This window comes from Solea solea, chromosome 12 (genome assembly GCF_958295425.1).
Source record: "Solea solea chromosome 12, fSolSol10.1, whole genome shotgun sequence".
In the NCBI taxonomy this organism is placed as follows: Eukaryota; Metazoa; Chordata; class Actinopteri; order Pleuronectiformes; family Soleidae; genus Solea; species Solea solea.
This window is the reverse complement of record NC_081145.1, coordinates 10853539-10874531: the sequence shown is the minus strand read 5'-3', so window position 1 is coordinate 10874531 and position 20993 is coordinate 10853539. Positions and strand designations below refer to the sequence as shown.

The 20993-nt window shown below is 42.0% G+C and overlaps 1 protein-coding gene across 27 annotated transcripts in view; it reads right to left on the bottom strand.

The window, feature by feature from the left end:
- The window catches only part of mical3a (microtubule associated monooxygenase, calponin and LIM domain containing 3a), a 90854-nt gene that overhangs the window by 45695 nt on the left and 24166 nt on the right, over positions 1-20993 (bottom strand). For 25 of the 27 annotated variants that reach the window (XM_058645727.1, XM_058645733.1, XM_058645726.1 and 22 more), the window contains exons 3-4: positions 1791-2203; positions 462-669 (exon numbers count right to left, since the gene is read on the bottom strand). In XM_058645727.1, the coding sequence (XP_058501710.1) occupies positions 462-669; positions 1791-2069 (487 nt within the window). In that variant the 5' untranslated portion in view covers positions 2070-2203. Of the gene's footprint in view, positions 1-461; positions 670-1790; positions 2204-11894; positions 12000-20356; positions 20551-20993 lie in introns of those variants that run through there. The other 2 variants (XM_058645706.1, XM_058645708.1) reach the window with 2 other exon arrangements.

Sequence of the window (20993 nt, the reverse complement as noted above, 5' to 3'; positions counted from 1 at the left end):
ATTTGACAAAGAAATCATGAAAACTGAAAAATCTTGGTTTGTGGACAAAACAAGACAATTGAGAACATCAATATTTCAGGGTATGGGAACCAAACAAATACTCGATTAATCGGAGATAATGATGGACAGATTCATCGATGATGAAAATAATCGTAAGTTGCAGCTCTAGTAAGAATTTGTGCACAACCCACTGTTTTCCATACACATCAGGAAACTTTACAAATCAGAGATATTATCCTTCTCCATATGTATATTCAGATTCTGCTTCAAAATGCACATTCCTTTTTACCCCTACACAAATAAGAATAAATACAGCACCCCTGAAGGATCCACAGAGCACCTGTGTGTGTGTGTGTGTGTGTGATCACTACAAAGACCTAGCAGCACTTCCACTCTGTTGTACACACCGGGCCTTTAAATAGTAAAAGCAAAGGAGAGCAGCATTTGCCACGTGCACTCACTGATATGATCGATAGCACCAGCACAGAATTTCCCATAGAATTTCTTAGCCCCAAGGCCCCTGAGGTCCTGGATGGTGAAGGGCCAGAGGTGCAGCACATTGTTCCTGGAGAAAGCGTCTCTTTTCTCCAGCAGCACCACTTTGGCCCCCAGGAAAGCCAGCTCGATGGCTGTACGTAAGCCGCATGGCCCCGCACCGATGATCAGACACTAGAGACAAACACGGGCAGATGTTATGACTGAGCTATGGCAACCATTCACATGGAAAAATAAGGCAGGCACAGTCACTGTCCACCACTGACCACATGTTAAAAATCTACTCAGACTTTTTTACTGTCACACTTTCACCTCACATCTCACTCTTAAAGAAGAAAAAGGATGCTGTAATTTCACTTTCAGTCAAACTTTCATATTTAATATTTATATTTAACAGAAATGTTGGGGTTCTATTCTCAACTGTTAGTCTACAATTGGCAGCAATGACACCTGGCATTAAAATGTGTTTTCGGACTGCAATCGGATAGCGCCTGACCTCTTGTAAGTACAGATGTAAATGCACCCGAGGACGGATTGTTATCCGATCTGCGAAACCACTTCAGGAGGTGGTCTGAGGCGCATTGTAAGCAGATTGAACAGAAGTGTGAATGTGATGCGTTTCCAATGCGTCTTTGCTCCACCCACAACAGCCGAGTGGAGCAGGGGTACTGTACTTGGTGGCTCCGAGCACAGCTAACGTGACAGCGGGGAGTCCATTCCATAGTGTGACTTTACGTGCGGGGAAAATTGTTGTTGTTGTTGTTGTTGATATGGCAGCGCACAGGGTGAGGTGGGTGAGGTGACTGTGATTGGACAGTGATCAGATGTTGACGCGGACACCGGAGACACATATTAATACCAGGTGTTAATGCACGTGGTGAAGCGCAATCCGGTCCCTATCTGATCACAGAAAACACATTTTATTGCCAGGTGTAAAGGGAGCCTTTGTGTCGCTGAGCCAGACAGTTAACCACAAATTGCTGCTGAATTCTGTGCTGGCAGCGTGTACGAGGGTATGATAGAATGCATGTATGAATGCTTGTGAATGGGCGAAAGGCAAAAACTGTGGTGTATTGTGTTTAAGTGGTCATCAAGGCGAGGAAAAAAGCTCTATATAAATAAAAAAAAAACCTTTACAATTATGTTTAAATATTTCAAAACGTAAACAATGAACTCAAGAGGGGACGAATGAATATGAAGCACGGACACACCTATATTGAGCATCACATACATGATTCCTTGGTACACAAAATCAAGTTTTCACTGAATGCATCATTTAGTTTGTGCAGGCCTACCTTTGCGTTGGCACAGGCACGACCCTTCTTGTACTCCTTATGGCTGGCCCTCTTGTCTAGCTTGGCCCAGAGCGCCTTGGCCTTCCAGTAGTTGAGTTTGGACTTGAGCTTGTGATAAAAGACCTTGCAGTCCGTGGGTTTGACCTCCAGGTGGTCACACAGCTCCTGGAAGGCCTTGAGCGTGCCCTTAAATGTGGTCGCCTGGACAAATTTGTCGAAAAGGACATGGGACAGGTTGACCCCATTTCCTCCAGCTGCACAAGCCCCTCCATCCCCCATGGTCCAGATTTACACCGGGCTGTGAGGGCCCTTCAACCCCTGAGGTAGGGGTCTCTGGCTCCAGCCCCAGGCCTGGAACACACTCCTTCTGGTGGACTGGAGTGGCTTTAACTCAGGCCTCCGACATCTTCGTTCTGTCAGCGAGAGAGAGACGCATGAAAGTGAGTGAATCAGAAGGTAATTCAACATTCCGCTCCCAAGATTAGTGATGCACAAACATTACAACATTTTGCAAACCCAACACCACAGCTTCCAAATGATTAAATGATATCGACCTGCACAAACCAACAAAACCTGTAACTTAACCTGTAATCCGTAACTCGAGTATATTAACAAAAGACGCAAGGAGAAAATTAACTCTGACAGCTCCCTCATGAAACCACATGTGGCAGTTCAAAGAAGCAATCACAGCAGAAGTTTAGGATTGAAAACCAGATCATTTAAGCTCTTTATGTCATTCTAAAGCAGTGGCATGAGCTCTAACAACCGCTTATCTGTTTAGTAATGAGGTTGCTGGACACAGGACAGACATAGAATCAACATAAAGCCAAACGGGAGGAAACACACAGAGGTTTAGTCTGTATGGTTCACTCCAGAAAGACACAGGAAATAACGAGTTCAAAACACTGACAGAGTAAACACAAACTTATTGATTCAGGGAAATGACCTGCTGTAGTAGTGGTAATAGTCAGAATAAGTCAGATAACACACACAAATCTCTCCACAGTGAACAGTTCCCGGTTTGTTACAGCTTCTTCTGCAAATTCCATGTTGGAGTTGATTTTTGCTGGGGTTTTTTTTTTGTTTTTTACCTCCTCCTAAGTTGCAGTAGTTTTGCTTTATGTGTTCTGTTCTTTAATCCCCGGGGGGACGAGATCATTCATGTCCTCTGGCATCTGTAGCTCAGCTGTAATGACTGGAATGTGTTGATGGGCTCCCTCCAACTCCGGCTGCACTCAGCAGCCTTTTTAAGGTTAAGATTTATTCCACGTCAGAGCCAGTGTAAAGAGAAGATAATAGAGAAGGAAAACAGTGAAAGAAATGACACAAAAGCACATTGTCAAAAGTGGCCAAAAAAAAAAAACTTGATCACTTGATTTGCTAAATAATACATTTCCAATCAAGCAGAGGCTCTGGATTGCATTATCTCCCGGGGGCAACAACACAGAAACTTGTCTTGCTTGTTTGAAATTCACAGGGACTCAGCAAAAAGCAAACACAGCACACTGCAATTCCATATGTACAGAGGATCTCATTAGATATGGAGTAAACAAAATTATAAAGGGGGGGCCTCATATACTGATTTAAATCGCTCTGTGTTTATTCTGAGACTGCATGTTATTCTTCTTTATAAGCCCTTGTTTTGCACAAACCGCCTGTGATGCAGCCTCTCAGATAAACCCCGACTGATACAGACAATATTAGTTCAGACCCTGATAAAAGCGGGATTTCTTTTGATTGGCCAGACTTCTATAAGCTTGTAGAGGGGCGACATAAGTCAGTGCAGGGGATGTGATGAACATGAAGTGTTTTTGTTTTTTTCCAGCAGAATGATACTCACAATCTGTCAACTTGTGGTAGAGAGTAGCCAGTAGTATGCTTTCAATTTGTAGTGAAAAACTACAAATGTCCGACGGCCACTGAACTTTAATTTCCATGGCAACTCGGAGCAACTTCGTCAACCCTAACATCGGCTTCCAAGATGACTGCCACTGTTCAAATGATGCTACTTTGACTGTTTAACGCACCTCTATTGTATTTAATTTCACAGTAAATCAGTCATGCACATAGTTCTGTTCAATTTCTTTCCGTGGACATGTTGCTACGCTGTGTGCGTGCACAAAAAAAACAGAAAGAGTATAGTTCAGTAGCTGTAGATTGCTGGATTTTCTTGAGTTAGGATTAATAAGGATTTTTTTGTTATTTTTATACTTGATTTAGCAATATAAACATATGTTTCCCATGCCAAAAAAGCCCTGAAATTGAAATTGAAATTAAAATTAAAATTGAATTAGATAGGAGGTTTATACCACTATATTCAATTTTTGCAATTATTACAACAGACCTAGTCCACGAGGTAGAAAATATTTGGCTCCACATGAAAACGCAACTCAAATGACTATTTAAAAAGAACAACATTTAAAAATGGAGATTACAACTCCATTTTATTCATTTCAGTTTCACAATTTATTTACCTGTGCAGCTGCACTTGGTAAAAACACTTTACTGGACACAATGAGAAGCGTTGGTCCTCTTTAAAGTAGTATTCAATAATAAGGCATCAACATGATATCACTGATCAAAAGAGGTCAGCCAGTAATACGGAGGTTAAGCATTTTGTCGGGAATGATTCATCACCACTTAACAATGTCGCTCCCTCTCTCTCTCTGAAAGCTCCAGCTTTTGTTTTCAGCGGTCCAGGATACTCCTGGGCTAGTTGATGGAAACCAATGCAGTCCCAGTCCCAGTGGCAACACATCATGAAAGGAAGGCAGGTACAGAGGTCAGCTGGCCTCCTTTTCACACCCTGCCAACTCCTCACTGCAGTGAAAACAGCAGGCTCCGGGGTCTGGCTCGGCCTCAGTCACTCTGAAGGCTGCAGTGCCAGCACTGTAGACGGAAGGGGCCAATTTTTTTGATGACCAGCAACACCGTTTCCTCTGCCCACATGGATGCCACCTTAAAACGTACATGACAGAAAACTGTACGGAGCCCACGTGTACGCCAGCAGCGGTTGTGTAAAGCCTGTGGTCATGTATGTGCACTCACACATAGTCGTAACCAATAAATCATCTGCGACAACCCATTCTAGTATGATGCAGTTACATGACGTCACTGAACAAATAAGGGATGCTCTGATCGATTGGAGTGTCAGTGAGAATTGGCCTGTATTCATTACGAGCGACTCCGTCGATGCTTCATAATTCACCCGTCAATAATAATAATCAAAAGCGGGAATGGCAAATAAATGAATGTCACTCAAGTAGATATGAGCCGGGTGGGGAAAATGCAGCCTGGAGTCACAGTCCATGAGTCATAAGTATTTTTGTGTGTTATTTGTTATTATTAAAAAAAACTACTTATGTTTTTGCTGCAACTAATTCATTATTTCATTTTCCTTATATATTATTTCCTACTTAACTGAAAAAGCATTCCATACAAAGTCACACTTTAGAGAGATAATGTCCATCCTTCTTTACGCGAGCAAACAGTTGGTATATACTGTATTCACATACTCATTATAAATCAAGATTAGAAAAACACACTCACTTTGTGTGTAAAGCTGGAGACACTATTTATTTGCGTTGTAAACGGAAATGGAAAATAATGAAAATAGAGGTCTAAGAGTTTCCTGCTTTTACATGGTCTCCACTTGTTCGCCTCTCAGAAAATCTGTTTGAGTTATTGCCCTGCCCTGCTTGCAAGACTCAGCAGGGATTTCCTCTGTGGGATTTTTATGCAACTGTAAAGATATTACCACCAGTTATGGAGACGCATCAAGGGCCGTGATTGGGAAATGGGACACACTTGTGAGAAAGTCGGCAGTAAACATCTAACGTACTCTGAGGCACCTGAAGGAAATGGGGACGCAGCGACTGACAAGACACGCTGCGTCATAGTCTGCGTTTGTGTGAGCTGGTTCAGATCAGGCAGACTGCAGCTTAATGACAACAATAAACTTGGCCTATAATTTGAATAATAGTAGCCTCCTGCAGAGACACATATGCTCGCACAACAGGGGAGGTTGCAGCATGTTTTTCAGCTGAGGCAGATAGTGGTGACGAGAGAGCACAGAGAGGCCAGTTATTATGAAACAGCACAGGATTAATTCCCGTTCCGTTGCAAAGAGCTAAAATATTTTAATAAAAAGCAGCTTGTTTTCGTGGGTAATAAAAAATAAAATAAAAACAGCTTTGGCTCAGCGGGCAGTCAGACTCCCCTGACATCTGGATAAGCTGCGGGATTTCGCACATTCACTGGATTCACACAAGAATTACACACACACACACACACACACACACACACACACGCACACAGCACGTCTTTAATTCTTGGTTGTATTACATCATTCGCTCTAAAAATAGAGACCGGGATTAGGCCACTAGGCTACACACTCAAAAACACTGCTTTTATACTGTAAACATCAAGCAGCGAGGAAACTCTTGCACACGGTCTTGTCTGAACTTGCAGGAATACCTTCATTGCAGCTGCGACATGCAGATTTTTTTTTGGTTGATTTTTTTTCCTGACAAAAAACAATCTCTCATGCCATGTTTGTTTATTTTTGCCTAAATCTGATTCCGATGCTGCAGCCAGTTCATTCACTGCTGCCACTACATGATGCACATCAGCATCAAAACAAACCCTTAAAGTTACACTGTCACACTTGTCTGTCGGCACTCCCTCTGGACAAAAGCCAACATTCCCTTCACACCAAGGTGTTGCCTATAGCTACATCCACATGAATGTGGATCCAGAGATCATCCACTATGACACACCTGAAAATGCATATCACATGGCTGTTCCCTGGACATGTGCATGCTGGTGTAAACAAAAAAATGTGTTTATTTGCAGTTTGTCGCTAAAATTGCAATTAAGGACGGCTCTCAAATCGAGTGGCAACTGTGTGGCAGACATTTGCAGCCTTCCCTCGCGTCCTTGTCACACGACAGGGGTGATGGAAATCTCTCTTCACATCATCTCGCCTGTATTTATTAAAGCATGTATGTTAGTTATTTTGATTTTTCTTTTTCCCCCAATATCCAATCCAGTGATCCGGGCTAATATTGGACCGACACAGAGCATCATATTGGCTCATCACGAGTTAGAAACACTCCTGTGTTACTTCACTATATGATGGTTAGAAAGAAAAATGTTTAGAATTGTGTCTATAATGTACATATAACCTTTGCAATTACATATAATTGAAAGCAAGTGAACGACAGATAACATTTCATCTTAACCGCAATAAAACAGAACAGAATACTAAGAAGAATCAAACACTGACCCTGCCAGGACCAGCAGACCTAATGATGAGGCAGAACCTAATTTCGGAGGAACTGGTGAAGATTAGGGCTCAGAATTGAATTGAGGTTAGGTTGAGGTTAAGGTTAGGGATGATGCTTTGTTTAGATCTGTCCAAATGAATGAAACTCAGTGTCCTCATGTCCTAAGAAGAATAGCTGCACAAACCTGTGTGTGTATCTGAGTGTGTGTGTGTGTCCTTAAATAGAATTTCGCCCTCCATCAGTCTCAGCTCAGGCATGAAGACTGATGGTCAGAAGACACTCTGGAGATGAAAGTAATGTTCCGACCTATCTTCCCCGCTCATCCATCAGTAAACATGGCAGAGAGCAGGAGGGAGTGCAGGACGTAATGTGATCTTTCTCCATGACCACGAGATATCTTCACAAAAACCGTTATGCATGCATGCAACATTTAGTCGATCGAACATGAAGCTGCCTTATGCCTATGCTTGCATTTCATTTGGTCCATCTTGTTCCTGACACTTAACGACCACCTAAGTAGCCCACTTTTACTGGTAATGATCATCGCTTGGGATAGCTGCGTTACAGTATAACTACAGTTTAATGCTAATGACAGAGCACACCGCAGCAGGTGGGGTCTATTCCTGGGCCGCCTGTGGGCTGTAAATGCATCACGCCGACAACTAAATTTGAGTAATTACTCTTATTGCTCCATTACTTGTTGGTGATTATGTGCACAATATTTAAGATAGCAACCATATTCATCCATAGTATGAAATTAACTTTATTACATAATATGACTACATCCAGTCGTTACAGTAGTTTAAGAAGAACTATGCAGGATTTAACCAGCCTTGCAAGATCATGGACGCCGAGCCGAATTCCTGAGAATCAAGAGGAAAGACAAATTGCTTTATGGCACTACACACGTGCCTCCCAGCCAGGTACAGAGCGGGCGAAAAAAAGAAGCAGAAAAAACAATTGTCGGAGGAAGCGGGGAAGACGAAACCTAAGATCGGCTTTTTCTGAATGGCGAGAACTGAAAAACAGAAGTGTGCAAAACATGTGCACACCTGGCATTTTGGCTGTTGTTTACTGTATTTATGTGTATTTGCACTTCCTCAATGTTTGCTGTGATTGTAAAGGCCTTAATATTACTGGTTTGGTTTTGGTGGGTGCAGGCGAGGTGAGTTCACCTGCTCCGTTAAAAATAAATGCATATGGCCAGGAGAGGGGAAGGTAGGGGGGGGACTGAGAGTCAACGGTGAGTGTTTACAACAGTGATGACAAAGCGGTAGCATTGTAGAGAAAAGTTGCAAAGTTCTGCTTTAATGCCAGTGCTACAGCAATTATTAGACTGAATGGCCCCGTATGCAGAGCAGTTGTAGCACAAGAACCTTCTCCCACCATGACAGGCCAGGGAAAGTTATAAAAAAAGACCCTAGAGGGAGTGCAGAAGTTTCATTCTCTCCCCCAGATCATTTGATTTACATTACACCGAAAGATTATAAAGGAATGGAACCCAAGTAAACTGCATTCAAAATGTGACACTAGAGATAATCAGTTAGTCATTTTCAAATCAAAGTCGGAAATTGACACAATTAGTAAATTGCAAAGGCTGCCATTAAATTGTTCCATTCTGGCAATTTGACAGCATGTGCATAACAATGAAGACAGAATAAAACAACAAGAAGAATTCTGGAGGCTTCAAAATGGTACAGTATGTGGGATTCTTTCAGGTGATGTTCTGACACATGATTAAAAGAACCAGAGTCATTTATTTCTCAGACGTGTCTGTTTGCAAACCATACAACTAAAAAAAGATAAGGGCACATGGTGAAATGTTATGTGACTCTCGTCACATGTGAATCCGACAGCACAGCAGTCGACGATGATAAGATTATCAAAGGTGCGGGGGGGGGGGGGGGTGTTGTTCAAACACCAGTAACATGGAAGTATAATTACCTGAAATGACTGTAATAATAAACAGTCACGACAAACCTTATGACTGGCATAAAGATAACGCACGTGAAGCTAAGTAAGTAAACAGGGTGGATGACTCGCTCTTCTGAGGCTGGGCATTAAAAGTGCATTATGAAGTTCCAGGCTTCTAATCATCATATACACACGCTGGAGCGGAGACAGTTGTGTGTCTGTTCACCTCAAAGATCACAGAGTACACAAACACTACTCGTAGAGTGAAAACTCTACTTTTCTCCTGATGGAAGTCATCTCCAGACCATCTGGTATGTGAATCACTTCTGCTGCGACGTGCAGCTGAGCACTTGATTTTAACCAGCTGATAGATAGATAGATAGATAGATAGATAGATAGATAGATAGATAGATAGATAGATAGATAGAATTACTTCATAATACCATCAGTTATAGATACTGTATGTACCCTTTCAAGCATTGTATTAATAAACTTAACTAATTACTGCTGTCGTTTTCTGGGATACAAGGAATTGTAGGAATAGGATGTGGTGGTAAGATTATGAAAGAATAAATCATGTTATTCCTATAAAACATTTCCCCTCATAGAAAATGGTGTGTAATGTGTTATGCTGGTGTTTGTCAGGAACAAAACCCATAGAGGAATTTATTACATTGTGGTTATCCATTGACGATGCTTTTGAATTTATTGACACTGTGGGAAACTAAGTTCCCTCGGTAGAATGTTGCACTCTCTGTGGTGCCTTCTTTAAAATGATCTTGTTTTTAATCAGGCGGTAAATGCACATTACACATTACCAAGCAAGTAAACATGTAGCATTTTTTTGTGCTCCCAAATGATGCATGGCGGCTCAGGTAGATCCATTTGTATTTGCTCTATGCACTGTAATGATTTCCATCTCAACATGAAGACTATCATCCTTCCATTACAAGAACTTTCCAGGCATCTGGTAAATCTGGACAATATTGGCTTGTTTCCATCATGGTACAGTTCGGTTTGGTACCGCTTGGAACAGTAAAGCCCTCATCAGGCTTGCATTTCGACTGAGAACAGTAACTTTACTTGGTAGGTGATGTAAGCTGTGCCCGATGGCCATGTTGGCGAGATACGCAAGTGTGACATTGTACCAGTGTGTTGACAACGGACAACAACATTGAACGCAACAACGGACAACCACACAATGGACACCAATGGATGACATCCAGCATCTCTTTCTTTCCTGTTTCGTTTGTGGCTGTTTGTTTCAACAAACACTGGTCGTAAGGGAGTGACACTTTTCTGTCGCCCAATCAGCTGACTGTCGTGAGTCTAGTTGTACGTATCGCACCATACCACACCAAGCTGTTCCACTTGGTGGAGACGTGGCTCAAAAGTGCTTTACCATGATGCACATACAATAGAGGAAATGTTTCACCGTCTACATGCTAAAGGTTTATTCAAATTAATATCAACTTTTGATTTTGCCTTAAAATTAGACTTCTGAATCTACTGTACAGACGTTGGTTCAGCCGACGAAAAAAATGTAACCACAATCTCTTAACTACACAGGGGAATATTTTCTGATGACAAAATGTCTCTTCTTTTTTTTACATAATTAATATTTGTAGTGGCTGCGGGAGCGTCTGAGTCTGTGCCCAGGCTGCTTGTTTATGGCTGCCAAAACATAGTTGATTAGAGCCGCCTGCCCGCACTTGCTGAAGCTATTTGATTTCGGAAATCTCTCAAATCCCAACTCCCACTTTACCCACCTCCATACCTTCCAAGTAGAGCAGCCATGGCGGCCATGCAGTCATAAACACAGAGAACCACAAGAGGAGGGAAAAACTGTACAAACACTGTAAAGCACAGCTGTAGCTGTGTGTGTGTTCATTCGTGTCATCAATGGACATTTCTTGTCAAAATCTTCATGGGTTTTCACATTTGGATATCTGTGTTGTTTGTCATTTGCGTACCTCTTCACACTAGAGTGCGCAGTGAGATGTAGGCATGGATTTGGTTACTCATATACGCAGATGCATCCTTCCCTTGGCACTAGGAAGTGTAATCTGAGACCAGCAGGCAAACAGTCAACACAGACTAGTCTCTAAGGCTTAGTCATGACCGGTGTGGAATGGAGACATAAAGGAGAGAAAGAGAGGATGACCGGGTAATGGACCTGATCTTTTCAACTCGCAATGAAAAAACAACCAAGAATGATGTGTTACATTATTATAGTACACGTATCCAACAACATGTACACCGTCAGTTTAAAGTGGTTCTGCTTCTGTCTCGACAAACCAAACATTTAGAATTGATTATTTTTGGTTCTCTGTGTATTAAGACATGAGTGATGATGGACACGCATAGAAACGGCTGAGCCAAGACAAAGAACAAACCTTTGAGGCGTAATAACTTGATATACTTTCAATACACAGGGGTTAACCCACAGTATGTTTCCTATTCTGACAGGCCATGGGAAACTGTAGCGCAGCTCTGTTCACAGTTTTCAGTCATGCTCCTGTGCCTATATTAATTACAGAGATAATGTTTAAAACCTTCAGCCAGCAGGCAGGATGGAAGATTTACAAAGAATGCAGAAACAAACTGATATTGTCATTACAGGCGTCGTGTGGCTGCTGACCAAGGTTTGCCAGAACCGAGGGGATAAAACTGCAGTTATGATGTAATAAGTAGTAAAGGAATAACTCTCTGACATATGATTCTGACACGTAATTTACTGAAACGGCAGCATTATTCTGATGCAAAATGTTCATCTAAACAAGAAATGGAAAAATGAAGAAAAAAATGTATTGTATTTTGCCTACTATGTGGCCATGGACCTTCATATTCCAAAAATGTGAGATGGATTCTTTCCAGATACACAAATATCACTGGATTTCACCTTACTGCACTGTAGAATCCAAAGGCTGCTTGTCCGAGCTTTGATGAAACATGCAAAAGTGTCAGGCAGCCAACACAAGGTCGTAATCCAGTCCACATCCAAACTCTCTGTCTCTAATCTCCATGCGTGGACAATTCACATGGTAAACAAGTTCTGTGGGGATCGCAAGAGGAGGAGAATCAGCAGAGAGAGCAGCCATCAGCTCTCTCTCTCTCTCTCTCTCTCTCTGCAACAAGGCGGACGAGACAGCACTTCTGTTGAGACCTGCAAATGCGTCTCTCTGGCTCAAACATCCTCATATGAGAAATAATGACAGCCTGTCAGAGAAGCCATGAAGCAGCTGCAGCAAACTCGCAAACCCCGGAGGACCCAGTTACTCTAGAGAGGTAGCTTATGTTGACACGGAGTACTTTGACTTGAGTGAAGAGCAGGTCACCTAATAGGGTGGTTGTAAACTGAGGACTGCAGAGAGCAAGTATACAACTATCAGCTGGGCCTACACTTACCCTCTTTGGTATGAGGTTTAGCCAGTCAGTGCATACTACAAAAAAAACACATTATCCAGTGTTGGCTTTCGGCAACAAAATCTCTTGAGTGCACTGCTGCATTCACTCTTCAATTGACATTAAATCCGACTGACAGGTTGCACTTAGGGCTCAACAATTAATCATTCTAAAACCGAAATCGCAATTCAAATCAGTGAAATAAGCAAATCACAAAGGCTACAACTGACTTTTACCATGTTCTCTGACAATTTAAAGTATGTAATACATTATTACTGTAACTCAATTGTGGTCTAATAGTTAGTATTTTTGATGATCTAATTTTCAGTCTATAACAAGGTGCATATTAAACTGAAGCTTGATTATCACAAATCACATCTCAACCAATGCAGTACCTGCTGTGTAAGAGGGGGCGGAAGCAGCTCTTTTAGCTATTTCTAGCAATATCTCTTACAGTTGCACCATGGCAAAGCAGTATCTGTATGAGACTGGATGAAATGGGCACCTTGTTTCTTTCCTGCTCAGTTTGTGGCTTTGTATGAGAATAGACTGCAGTTGAAGAAACACCAGTCACACAATCAGCTGACTCTCAGGGGTCTACGTCCCCCCCGTACCATTACTCTGGTACCCCAAGGGAAGGCTACCAAAAAATGGAACGGTTGGGGCTGGTTATTTTGCTACTATTCCTAATGGAAACTCAAATAAATACGTATTGTGCCGAAGCGTTCAACTCAGTGGAAATGTGCAATAAGTCACCCGCCACGTTTGAAGCCTGTCAAGCGACCTGTCAGACAGTTATGCAACTAACAGACAGTATTCTCGATTTATAGAAAGAGTGAAGCATTTTTCATAAAAGTTGCAATATCTTAAGTGAAGTTATTGACATCTCAAGTCAAACTACATATGCTTCTTTCCCAGCCAATAATAATACAACACAATCATTTTATCTCCCTTGTGCCAGTTGTACTAACAGTACAGGAGCAGAGGAAGCTCAGCCTTCCTGCAGAGCTGCAGGCTCATCCAGTGTGAAGGTAACTGAACACCCACACAGAGCAATGAAGCATGCTGACAGATTTACAGAAGAAAGCATGACAACAGACCCCTACCAAATTACACTTAAACCCCTGTCACATATTACAAGATACAGGCGGCAGTCTGGTTGAGTGTCTGGCAGCTACTGCACAGAATTCTCTTTAACATGACATGAAAGTGTTTGGCTGTAAGTCAGTCATGTTTAAATAAATGAACACAAATCAGGGGTGGGGAGATACATAGATCGACTGGAAACAATGGAGACCATATTGGAGTTCACCTTGAATCCAGTGTGAGAAATACCACGTCCTCAACCAGTAAATGACTGTGGGAAATTTCGAGGCACGTTGTTGTTGTGGAACAAAGAGCAGGGCTACATTAAACAATGTTTTGTTTCATATTTCTCTCATTAAACCCTCAGAGGTTTCCAAGCCCCAAGAAAACAAGTTGCTTCAGAGAGTTACTTGTCTGAAACGTCCCTGAGGCAGCCGTCAGCTAAGCATCAGCATAAACTTAATATCACAGTGATATGACTAGAATGCTGCTTGTCACAGTGTTGCTTACCGAGGATCTGAGAGACATTTAGAAGGAAAACCTTGTGTATGTGCTTTGATGAGGTTGGTAGATTCAAAGGGGCATAAATGTAGACACTGGGGGTGCAAGAAAATATTGAAAACATTTGAATATTTCAGGGCATTTTGGTGCTTTTCCATTATACAGTTCTAGCACTACTTGGCTCTACTCTACACGTAGTACCTCAAGGTAGCCAGGGTCGTCATAGCTCGGTTGTCGTGAAGTTGTTGTTCACGCAACAAAAACACACAACTTTGTGACGAGCAAAGCAGTTCTTTTCGGTGAACGGACTCATTAGAATCACTTAATTAAAACAGATCAGTTCAGTACTTCCTGCATGACTGGAGCGCGGACTCCATCTGACACAGTCACTGGACTAACTGGTACTGGTCTGCCAGAGAAGAAACTGTCTCTTGTCCAGATAAGCAGATAACAAGGCTTGTCCACACACAGAACCTGAGAGTGAATGTGAAATATGATGTGGTCTCAAGAGAAATGAACGGTTTACTGGACTGAAAAGGCCTGGCTTGAAAGAAAGGTTAGCATCTATAGGCCGAGCAGCTGTTAAATGCTTCCTGGAGTCTGGTGGCTGAAAAGGACAAGCTGTTATATAGGTTTCAGAATATACAGCTGTAAGACCTGACTGATAACTGTATCGCTATCAGGCTACGCCAGCCTAGTGCTACTTACAACACCTGTGTGCTATGCTCATTCATGTCTGGGAGCAAGACATAGTCATTTATAATCCTTCATTTAATTCTGTGGCTCCCAGTTTATAGTTTCCAGAATTTAGACCTCATGGCTGAGACATGTGTGTGTGTGCTTCTCTGTGGCTTTTGGACTAGGTTTAAGTACAAAAGGCCAGAAAAAGGCTGACCCTCATGTAATTTGGCACCCATGCATGACTGTTAGCCGTCAGCACAAAGATAGCGGAGACAAATACTAAAGTATGTGAACAAAGGTTATGTTTTATTCTGTATGGCATTTGTCAGTGGTTTCCAAAAATTTACAAATTAATGGTCACAGTCCGCTTATCGTGATTAACATGAGCAATAATCGTTCAATTCGATGCTTGGTCCATAAAATGGCAACAATTGTTGATCGCTGTTTCGCAAACCTCAAAATGACGATGTTCTCAAGTGTCTTGCTCTGTTAAAATTTTAAATAGTGAACTATTAATTTAGTAAATGACTAATGATCAATTAACAAATTACAGAAACACTGGCCTCAGGGAAATATCCTAGCAAGACATCCAGTGTGCTGTGTTTCCCACAACACTGTTGTAAAACCTCTTGCTGAACTTTAACACTATAGGGGCACTTGCAAGTACATATCGTGGTCACTAATGCTTGACGATGGACACAAGGAGAAAATTCGGATTTTCCCAGTGCTACTGCTGTAGTTTTATGGTTCTGCAGGCTGGCAAAATGTAAACAGTCCAACTTGCTTCAGGAATGCATTTGTCATACTGACCTACTGCTGACCTCCAAATAAACAACTAAGAAGTAAGTATTTAATCTGAAGCTGTGAGAAATCACCACAGCACATGGTCCAGGAAACGCAAATAAACTACTACATTACAAGCAGGTACCAGTTTTATCAGTTTGCTTTTCAGTCACATGCTCATCGTCTGTCCCTGGCTTTGCGTACTACTCTTCATATTGACAGAGAGGGAGGTTCATTTGTAAGACCTCAAAGCCCCGGTAAAAAAAGTGAGTTAAACTTTGATACAGGTCTTGAATTTATAGTGTAGAGCTGCAAGATAAACTTAATGATATCTTAATGGCTTCTACCGAAGCTGTTTGCTTTTACAATGTCTGTCTGACTCAACTCTCAGGAATACAGCAGTTATTGTGACCTCATTCAGTAACACAGTTGAAAGGGCAACATGGTAATTGTCCATCAATACAATGATTTCCCTACAGTGTGCACGTGCTACACTTAGCAACATTCCATTAGCATCTGGTAACACACGTCTCCTTTTAAGGACGGACTGCAAACTAGTGCAGTTACAATACACATGGAGGGTGGATGTTAATGGGAACCAACAAGATACTGGTGAGTGAACCACAGAATCCGACCCCTGAGCAAAACCCTGACCGTTCTTTTACATCCACACAGCAGGAGCTGCCTTTTTAGAGGACTTCCTTCCCTCTGCCCTTTTAGCTCCATTACCAAATCCACTGTGCTTTATGAGGTTGTGGAGGTTCAAAGCCTGACAGGAACTTTCTCCGGTCGCCCTGTGTGACAGTCAGTGAGAGGTCACAGTGGCTCAGCCTTGCCCCACCCTTCTGCACATCCATACAACCTTCCACAAATGCAAATACATAAAACATGCTCTGTGTCAAATCTGGTACATGCCGACTGTGACTCATCATGCTGCGTAGTTAGTTTCAGGGTAAATGACTGATGACTGTTCTCATCATCAATAAACGGAAGCGTCCAGATTTTTATTTATATATGTTACAGCAATAATAAACACTTAACTAAATCAGACTAATGGTGCTTTTCCATTATACAGTTCTAGCACTACTCAGCTCTACTCAGTTTGGCATCAGGCACGTAGTTTTCCATTACTGTAGTACCTCCGCAAGGTGGACGGGCACGGCTGCATGAAACTGTCGTGACGTAATTTTATACACAACACAAATACACAAACTAGTGACTAGCAAATAGAGTTGTTCCGATTCCGATACCAGTATCGGAAATGCCTCCGATACTGCCGAAAATGTTGGCGGTATCGGCGAGTACTGGAGTCCATGCACTGATCCGATACCACGTAATTTATTAGAGCTCCGTTAGCTCTGACACGGTTCTTCTTTGCCGCTCTTGAAACAGTTGCCTTGTGCTGTTTTAATGGTGTGAAGAAGAACTGATCACCCGACACCTGTAGACAAGGAGCTACCGTTAGCTCATCACGTCGGTGGTTTGGCAGTATTTACCAGTTAGCTCCGTTAGCGTTGTTAGCTGCGTTAGCTCCGTTAGTGTGCCTACAGTCAAACTGGAGCGGCCCGTTTATTAAACGAAAAGAGCAGCGCTACAACTAACCAGCATACCTGTGTCCTGCGTATGTATGCCTCTGTTTTTAAAGTTTAGCATTACTTCAAAGACTCATTTTAACATTCTGGAGTCATGTAAAAATGATGTTACGCGCGTCCTTTCCCGGTCAGTCGTCATGGAAACATGAAGCTCTGCCAGTGCTGCAGCGTTTGGACCAGAGTCAAAACAAACGTACAAGCTGAAAAACGAAATAACATATCACTGGTAAAAATAAATGGTGTCCATTTTCTGTATTTGTTCATTTACAGAGGGGTTAACCTGAGGCAAACCTTACCACCAATGATAATCATATCACAGCACAAGTATCGGAATCGGTATCGGGAGGGAAAAAATGGTATCGGAACATCTCTACTAGCAAAGCAGTTATTTTCGGTGAACTGAATCATTTAAATCGGTTCATTAAAAAGATTAGTTCATTACTTACAGTCATTGAACTAAAATACAGCAAAAGGGGTTGTGATTCGGCTCACAACCTTTGGCTTTCGGCGGTAATGTCGCTAAATACACACAGACTCCTCTGCTAAATATTGAGATTTTAGAATTTTCCTCGCTAGATGTTTAAGTCTTTATAAACTGTACTCCAGTCTTGGAAATCGCGCTCATGACTCTTCCAGTGATGACACTCTCTGACCAATCAGTGGCCGGCAGTCTGTCGACGTCACATTTTAGTATCTGCTCAGCACGATTGGAACCTCGCCAGAGCAGGTACTAAAAAAAACAGGTACCAGTTACTATCTCTGATGGAAAATAGTCAAGCCGAGCAACTATATAGAGAAAAAGCGCCATAAGAATCAACACTGCCATGAATCAAGCAACTTTGCCACAATTAAGTTATTTCTAAACAAATCTCAATCTACAGTAAAGTGTTGTCATATTACCAAACCAAATTCTTGGTTGTTATGTGTCTTGTCCTCTTGTGTATATGCCCATTAATTTCAAAAGGACATAAAAATGTGAATTTTGAATCAAAGTTCATGGGGGAAGCTGGACCCTAATGCAGGAAAAATTGGGCAACAGTTAAGAGTCTCCCAGTAACCTAACCTTATCTATGAACACACAGAGATGCCATGCAGCCTCTATACATAAAAACCCTCAGTCTAACAGGTATTTGAGGAAGTGACCTTGCTGCGCTACCTCACTAAAGTCTGGCTCTGAAAAAAAATGTGTGGAAAAGGATTCAAGGCATTGTAAATAAACTCCACAGAAACTGCAAAAAATAGAACAGACACCAGACTGTCCTGGCACCTGTGTTAACAAATGCTGCAGACTACAGGTTAAACCTAGCTTCTCTCCAGAAAGCCACATACAGCCTTATTCAGTTGACGTCTGTGCTGAGTCAGCCGCCAAGCAAACATCCTCCTCCTTCACCGCTCCACATCCTGATCCCTAAAGGGAAACTGTGACTTATAATAACATAACTAAGGCAGGGCATCCCAATCAATGTCTCACTGCTTATCATTAGATTGTGACTTTAGGGAGGATGTCCAAAGTCAGGTATTAATTGAGTTACTACAGCCTTAAAAGGAGGTGGATGAAATGCAACAAAAAGGTCAGTACCAACGATCAATACATTAAATGTGCCATCACTCAACTAGGACAGGATAAAAGTCTTTGTCCAAGGGAAACGCCAGTCAGGTCAGGCCCTTACTGCTCCATTTAGCCACAGGCTGACTCTTGTTGCCGTGTGTTGATATACGGCCCAATCTGGGTCATTTGGAGTATTGTTATTATAGTTGAGGTCAATGAGGAGCCAGTCAAAACAAGTGTGCACCCCTCAAGAGTCTTCAAGAAGAAAACATAATCATAAACTGGCCTCTCTTGTTAGCCTTGAACAAACACAATTCACACAATTCTGACTTACACAAGAGTGTGGAAACAAGCTGCTCTTTTTCTCTTCAGCTAAGAAAATAAAAATGAAATGCAAACAGACAGTGTCAAGGTAACTTAGTTTGTCTTTTCAACAGGAGAACAGTAATTCACCTCACAGAGAGCAGCATATAGACATCTGCTGTACATTAGAGGACTCTGACACAACAATGGGACTTCAGTATTTATGTAATATCCACTTATCCATCCATCCATCTTCTACCGCTTCATCCTCTACATGAGGGTCAGAGGAGGTGCTTTTGCCATTCCCAGCTGACATAAGGTGAAAGGCCAGGGGTACACCCTGGACAGGTCGCCAGTCCATCACAGGGCCACAGTATCATGACTCAACAACTATTTGTAAAACATAATGCCTTTCTCAAATAAGTGTTTTATCTTAAATGTTAACCTATATTGTATAGGGATTGACATTACAATATTATCATATATCACAATAAAAAGCAGTCACAATAAGTTGATCAAGACGAATTTTCATTATCAGGATACTTGCGACTCATATCATATCATATCTTACAGTGACTCAGAAATGCTGTCTATCTCACCAACATACACATCTTAGTCATTTATTTGCAGGGTTGCTAGGGTTTAAGTAACCCCAACCCTAACCCAATGCATCTCTTATGCAATGCATAAACACTATCACACTAACACCATGATTTTCAATAATTATATGTTCCTACTGCCCCGCGAGGGACCATGTTGCACCTGTGTTGTTACAAAAACATCACAACTTCAGATCTATGTTAGGTGTTTGAATGAAGAATGTCCTTTTCAATAATAACCTAATAAACATCTGCAAATCTCTTCTGTACTGCACCTCCTGCATATAAACCCACATATCCATATCCTCCACATATGCGCTTGACAACTATTCATACCTTTACTTGTACTTTGATAGATGTATTTTATAGTAGGTGTTTTTCTTTAATCAGCCAGCTTTAATATCAATTAGTACCATGCCTCCTTTATTCTTATTTTCTCATTCTCATCAAGACACTACAGATATTTGCCTATAGGCAAAACATTCACTCTTGTATAAGCTAACGTAGTGAAAGGTCATGGTTGTTCAGTCTAAGTGATCGGGGGGTGAAAATAGCCACCATCCACCACATTCCACAGGCTGCCCCTGTATCTGCTCTGTGACAGGCTGTGAGCTAAACTGCTGCAGCGCCGGGGAGCTGGCAGATGACCGCTGATGAACCATTACAGCAGTGAACATGCACTATGCAGATTAAACTCTGATTTACTTCACCGTCTCGCAGTAAAACCGTAGCAGTTGCTCTATGAAAACCAGCGGACCGTGACATTCCCAAACGTGCACACAGAGAGGTGTAGTCCGCGGATCACAGAGTAACACTTGAAAAATCCACCGTTTGTCAAGCGATCGGGAGGAATATCACTGCTCACCTTTGGATCCAGTGTGTTTATAATCCACTCAGGTGTCGCCGGAATAATCCCATTTTCGTTTGTAGACCCAGATTTCCACGCAATAATCTTGAGAATTGCTCTATTATCTAGTGAGTAATGATTGTTAAGGCCAGAGTAAGGAGCCACACAGCCAAGGAGAAGGCGCAACTTGAAACTGACGGAGAGGGATAGGTCCAAACCATAACGACGACGGGGAGGGAGGAGAGAGCGAGTCTATAAATAACAACACAACAACAAACTGCTGTTTACATATTAGTTTCTACATACGTTCTTTTAAAACGATAGAGAAGCTGAATGTTATACGAATGAGTGAAACTTAAACGGTAACATTATCACGTATCGGACTTTCTCTGACAATGTTCGGAGCGACACCCCCACGACTCCTTAAAGTGAACCTGCTTGAATTAACTCAATTTAATCCCATTGGTCTTTTTCAACGTGACGCAGCAGTGCTGCTGCTGCCTTCACATGGTGTCAGAAAACATTAGGCGGATTCACACAACAGGGAAAGGCGGGCAGGTTTTTACATGATAGCCGAATTGCAGAGTTATTTAAAAGGTATTTTGTACTGTCGAGGTTTTTTACGTACCTGGTGCAGTACTGGACAGACACATTT